Here is a 6,113-nt window from a genome sequence, read left to right on the forward strand (position 1 = left end):
CAGCCAATGACTATGGAAGTTGGAGGATCAGTACTCCAGCTCCCTTGTCCTTTGAGTGGGATGACTCTGCGGTGTGTGACCTACGCTATCCCCCAAAGGTCCCTAGTGGGATTGAGCTCCACGTGCCTCTCATACCCACATGCCTGTTAAAGCACCCTTTCCCAGCTGCCTTCCCTTCCCTGTGTCGCTTCCTTATTCCCCAGCTGATATGTCCTGGGATCACCGCTCAGACGACTACTTACACTAGGATTCTTGTCCCAGGGTCTGCTTCTGGGCAACCCTAAACTAAGACAGAATGTGCAAATGCACATGATGCATGGACACAGGCTTTCTTCCCATGCTCTCTTTATTGGAGGTCTGTGGCTAGCAGGATCGTTGGAGGTGGCCTCCTACTGGATCACCTAGAGGCTCTTCTGGATCTCCTAGATGCCCTCCTGGCAGTTCTTGGTTTCACATTCTAAAAAAGACAAGGGAATGTGAGGTTTGGCGGTGGGGTGGGTGAGGGGTCATGGGGTTGGGTCTGCCTTCCTCATGGTGGCACCCTAAATGGTAAGAGGACAGGGGCCCAAAGTGAGGGGCAGGTACAAGGCCAAGTGCAGGCCAGCCAAATGAAGCGGAGTGGTAGCTTGAAGGTAGAGCTAGATAGTACAGAGATGTTATAGAGGTGTTTTTGTGATCATGATCAGAGGCTGGGGTGCAGTCATCAGGCTGAGGTTGTGCTGACTGGGCCTGGATTGCTCCAGCATAAGAGTTGTCATCAAGGGTCAGGAAGGCTGGGGCTGAGCAAGCATCCTCAGGGGAGGATTGTCTCTCTGAGACTCTGAGATTGTCTGAGCAGAGGATTGCAATACTAGGTTAGGGGCTGGACAGAAGCTGTGCAGGTAAAAGGGTTTTCTGTAGAGGGTCACAGACTGGGTCAGTGTTGTGTGGATGGGTGGGGGCGGGGCTTTGGGAAGGGGGCAAGGATGAGGGCAAGTTTGGGTGGCGGGGATGAGGCTGTGCAGGCAGGGGGGCAGGGTGGGTAGGCTATAGTGCAGGCAGAATGACTGAAGTCTGAGTCTAGATTGCCTAAATAGAAGAGCTGCAAGGGGGTTCAGGGTCCTGGCTGAGGCTGTGTGGGCACAGGGTTACAGGAAGGAGTGAGGGGCCTGCTGAGGTTAGGCAAACAGGCAGGGATCAGGGACCGTGCTGAGCTTGTGTGGACAGATGGGCCTCAGGCCGAGGTAGTGCAGGCGTCGGGGGACTCACCTTGTCGAAGTGCGGCCAGGTGCGCAGCAGGTTGAAGAGCGCGTCGCCAGGGCAGTCAGTGCGCACGAGCTGGCGGTGGCCGAGCAGCGCGTAGCCTGGCCGCAGGAGGCCGGCGCGCACAGCGCAGCGCGGGAGCTCGTCGCGCACGGCGCGCAGAGCGGCCTCTGCGGGCAGCTCCTCAGTGTAGTTGCCTATGAAGGCCACGCCGAAGCCGCGGGAGTTGTGGCCGAGTGTGTGCGCACCCACCCAGTGCCAGCCGCGGCCCTCGTACACGTAGCCATCTGAGCCCACCACGAAACTGCGAGGAGAGAGGGAAGCATGCACCACTTGGCGTGAGGCCCCGGCTCTCATCTGGCCCTCTACCCCAGTTTCCGCACCTGTGCCAAGGGCCGCCGCCACCCCAAGTCCCGCCCGGTCGCGCTGACTCTACCCCGTCCAGCCGTGTCCCACTCCCCCACCCAATGCCACCCCAGAAACCGTCCCGTTTCTCTGGATCTGCCCCCAACATTGGCCCCATCTCTTTCTACCCAGCTCCCTCCCCATTGTCTCAAGTCCAACTCCTGCCCAATTCAGAGCGCTTTTCTGTCTTAGGTCCTATCCCATCACTGCCCCGTCCCAGTCTCAGCCCCTACTACAGGTCCTGCTCCTCTCCCAAGTCCGGACTCCCTTCCTAGTTCCCACCCCAAACTCAGGAATCCCACTGTTGAGCTATTTCTGGTCCCTGTTAAGGCCCGGACCCTAGTCTAGGCCGCGCCCCTCTCCACATTGGCTCCACCCACCCTAAACTCCTCTAAGGTTTTGCCAGCTTTGCTCAGGTCCAAACCCCGCCCCCTCAGTCAGGCTCTGCGCCCCCAGGCTCTACACTGCACCACCACTTGGTCCGCCCTGCCAGCGACTTGCAGGTTGCCGCCCACCTGTAGCCTATGTCGTCCCAGCCGCGAGTATGCTGGTGGAAGCGCTGCATAGAGCGCATGTCGGCGGCGCAGCGCTCAAAGTCCGTGCAGGGTGGCGCGGGCACGTATGTGTGGTGTACATACAAGAACCCGAGCGGAAGCTGCAGCGGCGTCGGGCGGCCCTGGTACGGGGCCGCGCCCCAGCGGCAACGTGGATGGATGGCTGGACACCCTGAGAGGAAGAGAGTCCAGCACGGGAGTAAACAAGAGTTTCTCCGCCTGCCGCCTCCTCCCACACTAAGAGCACATATAAGGATCATCCCTTCAGTCTCCTTCCAGATTTGGGGACAGTTCAGTCTCACACCACACTGGCCCCCATTGGGATCTAACTTAACTACATCTAACAGCATCCTAGTCCTGTTGGCCTCCCAGCCAAAGCCCTTATTGGCCCCTCTGGAATCCCCCAGTCCTAGATCCTCCTGACCTGTCTGGCTCTGAGAATGTCTGTATATGTGAGAAGGAGCATCACAGGGAGTGGGGGCCCTTCTCACCTAGGAAGGCCTCAGTGAACTCCTTGGCAGCGTGGGTGGCCACCTGTGCCAGCTGTTCTTGGCTTATACCCTGAAGTTGAGGGTGTGCTGGCTCCAGCCTCTGTAGCAGGATGAGGGCCCCCCATACCTGCTGGGTCAGAATGGGAGTTGGAGCCAGAGCAGCTCCGTTCTGCCGTCGGAAGTTGCTGCGAAATCCTGGGTCTCCCGCTACCCCGGCTCCATAGTACTGGCTCAGCAGGTGGCTGAGGGGTGGCCGGGGCTCAGGGGACCGGCTCAGGAAGTCTCCAAGGAGGGCCCCATCCAGGGCACCATTGAGGAAGGCCGTGGTGAGGGTTGATGCTTCAGGGTCCAGGAGTGTGAAGGTCCGGGGAACAGATTGCTGGTCCCAGCAGCCCTCAGTTCCCAGTGAATGGCTCCAGGTCTGAGGGCCCTGGAGGAAGTTCAGGCCCAGGTCTCTGGCCAGGGTGACCACTAGGAGGCTGTCCACAGTGGTTGGGAACTTGGCTTTGGTATCTGCTGAGGAGGCTTGGACATCTGGAGAGGTGACTTGGACATCTAGATCTGTGGCTCTAACATTTGGAGACACAGCTCTGACATCTGCACAGGTGACATCTGAAGCGGTATCCCTGAGTCCTGGGGAGGTGGCTCTTACATCAGGAACCATGGCTCTAATGTCTGGAAAGGTGACTCCAGCATCCGGAGGGGTGGCCGTGCTGTCTAAGGGCAGGTTTACGACCCTGTTCCCCTGCAGCCCTGCCTCCAGCCCTGCCAGAAGAGGCTCCACAGCCACGGTTGAGCCATCGGATGCCAGCACCACCCCGCATTCCTTCCCGTCCCACACACCATGTCTCGCCACCTCCACGATTAGGCCTCGAAGCTCTGGGCTCAGTGAAGGAGGATCCAGCTTGGTGGTCTTGAGACTCTGTCCCTCCAGCAAGAAGTGATGGAGAGGGTTGTGGGCACAAGAGTCCTGGGCTGACAGCAGCCATGCAGAGGCAATGTGGCCAGCCTCAGTGGCTGGTGCCTTCTGCTCGAGCTCAGCCAGTGCCTGGATGACAGAGTCCATGAGCAGGGGCAGGGTCGCTGCAGGAGGAGGGATGGCATTAGCCCAGCAGCCCAGCACCACCTGTTACTTAGCCTTCCCCTGCTGTTTCTACATCTTCTCAATGCCCCCAGCTCTTTGTTGGACAACCTTATGATGTCTGACATTGTCCTTGTATAGGTGAGGAAACTGAGGCACAGACAACAGGTTAAGGAGCTTAGACTATCAGCGAGCACTGGGGAGCCATGGCAGGTTCATGAGCAGGAGAGATACATGGCCAGTTTGGAATTCTGATTGCTCCTTTGAGTGCTGTGTGGAGAATAGATTTTGGGGGGACCAGAGTAGAGAAGGGGAGAGAGTTTGGAGGTAAGCAATGAAGGTGGCTGAAGCCAGGATTGTGACGCTGTGATGGACAAGAGTGGGCAGAGTCCCTAGATATTTTGAGGGAAAGATGGACCGTTTTTCATGATGGATTGGAGTTTGGGGAATTTTAGAGGGAAAGGTGTCTCAAAGGATGTTCAGGGGAGGGTGGGCCTGTGCCTTGTGGGAGAAACGTCTGTGGCTGAACTTGGAACTTAGAAGTCTGGGACTCAGAGCTGGGGTGGGTTGTTGAATAATTAAACCTTTACTATGTGCCAGGCACCATTCTAGGTGACTTATATGATAACCCAGTTAATCTTCACAAGGACCCTATGAGCGTGGAGAGGTTAAATTATCTACCTAAGATCACATAGCTAGGAAGTGGCAGAGGCAGGATTTGAACACAGGAAGTCTTAATCCTTACACTCTGCTGACTGCTGGAATTCAGGTTCTTCTCCAGACAGTTCACTCAGCGATTCCTCTATAACTTTGTTCTTCTCTCTGCCTAAAATGTCCTTTCCTGCTTCACCACCAAGTAAAATTCTTCTTCTTCCTGTACCAGTTCTATGTCTCCTCCTGCAGGAAGGAGGAGGAGATTTTTGCTCTTTTGGCCCCAGTTTCTTCCCCCAACCCTTGCCCTGATCCTATGGGGCTGGGAGCATCTGTGTTCCCAGACTGGAGGTTCCTTGAGACTGGGGCCTCCTGGATCTAGCCTCACCCTGTACAGGGCTGGACACAGAGGGGCAGCAGGATACTTCTGCTGAAATAAGAGTCCTGGCCTCAGGCCTCTGCCTTTTGACCCACCTGTGCCTGGCTCCAGCTGCAGCAGCAATCCGTACAGGATCCATAGGATACCCTGGACCACCATTGTGGGCTTCCAGTTTCCAGGGGAAGTATCCAGTTTACCTCAGTGGAGACTTCGGCAGAGCTGGAAGGAGACAAGCATGGAGAAGTGAGAGTGCCTTTGGCTACTGTCAAAGTCCAGCGGTGAATGACACGCCTGCCACTTGCAGAGCTGTGGGCGGGAGGCAGTGGTGGCGTGGGTACAGAGTGCCCTGGCTCAATGTCATCTGGGTCTCAGGGGCTTCCCCCATCCTATCCTGTTCCTCCTAGGCTGAGGTCAATGGTCAGTAAGCCAAGCGCATTGCAGGAGTGGCCTGGAAACTAGGTAGTTCAGACTCCAGCAAACTCTGCCCATTCCCCAGGAGAGGTAAACTAAGGCTAATGCAGCAATCCACCCTTCCTATCGTGATAGTTCTGTAGCTGCTTCTGGCCACCAGAGGGGACTCTCAGGTGCCTGCCTGACTGGTAAGACTGGCTGTGATGTGGGTGAGGAGAGAAGGAGAGGCCTGAAATCTGCACTGACTTCTGCCTTCTGCCTTCTTTGATGTCAGCACTTTAGCCTCAGGCAGAGGATGAGTGCAGGGGCCGAAGATTGTTTTTGTTGAAAGAGTGTAGGGGGACCTGAAGATGTCACCTCTCATCTCATTCCAGCTCTGGATCCCAAGCTACTAGAGGTAGCTGAGAGCAGGAATTGGGCTGGGGTGTTTGGGACCCTGGCTTTGTCCCCGGAGCTGACTTCTGGGCTCACCTGGGTTGGCAGTGAGGGGTCCTCCCTCTTCCTCTGGTGCCTGTGGCCAAGTCCTGCTGAAGAGAGCCCTCCTCCTCTTTATCCAACATCAGGTGGGATGGGCTCATCATGGCTGGGGCTGCGGTGTAAATTATTTCATTGTTGGCCTCCCATCTCGAAACTAGCCTGGGGAATTTCCAGGAGACCCACCGGGCTGGGCACTCAGCACAGGGCAGGCCCTGGGCGGGCCTGGGAATGTCCAGGCTAAGCCAGGCCTGGGATTCCCCAGGGGACCTACTTAGATATTGAGTGTCCTCTTTCTGGGCATTCAGCATGACTTAGCACATAGCTGGACACACAGTAGGGGCTCACAGAGTGAGGTGCTAAGAGAGGAGGATGAATAGAGGCTGCTCCCCAGGAGATTCTGAGGAAATCTCCTCCTCCTCCAT

At 56.7% G+C, this 6,113-nt stretch overlaps 1 protein-coding gene across 1 annotated transcript; it reads right to left on the reverse strand.

The window, feature by feature from the left end:
* Positions 1-348: 348 nt before the first annotated feature.
* Positions 349-5,727, reverse strand: PGLYRP2 (peptidoglycan recognition protein 2). The gene is made up of 6 exons (XM_081230674.1): positions 5,686-5,727; positions 4,899-5,022; positions 2,693-3,775; positions 2,163-2,373; positions 1,249-1,546; positions 349-457 (listed from the first exon to the last, which is right to left on the reverse strand). Exons 2-6 carry the CDS (start codon positions 4,960-4,962, stop codon positions 398-400), a joined length of 1,716 nt encoding a protein of 571 aa, XP_081086800.1. The 5' UTR covers positions 4,963-5,022; positions 5,686-5,727; the 3' UTR covers positions 349-397.
* Between the last annotated feature and the right edge of the window lie 386 nt (positions 5,728-6,113).

The sequence above is a fragment of the Mesoplodon bidens genome, assembly GCF_964165515.1.
Source record: "Mesoplodon bidens genome assembly, chromosome: 4".
Lineage (NCBI taxonomy): Eukaryota > Metazoa > Chordata > Mammalia > Artiodactyla > Ziphiidae > Mesoplodon > Mesoplodon bidens.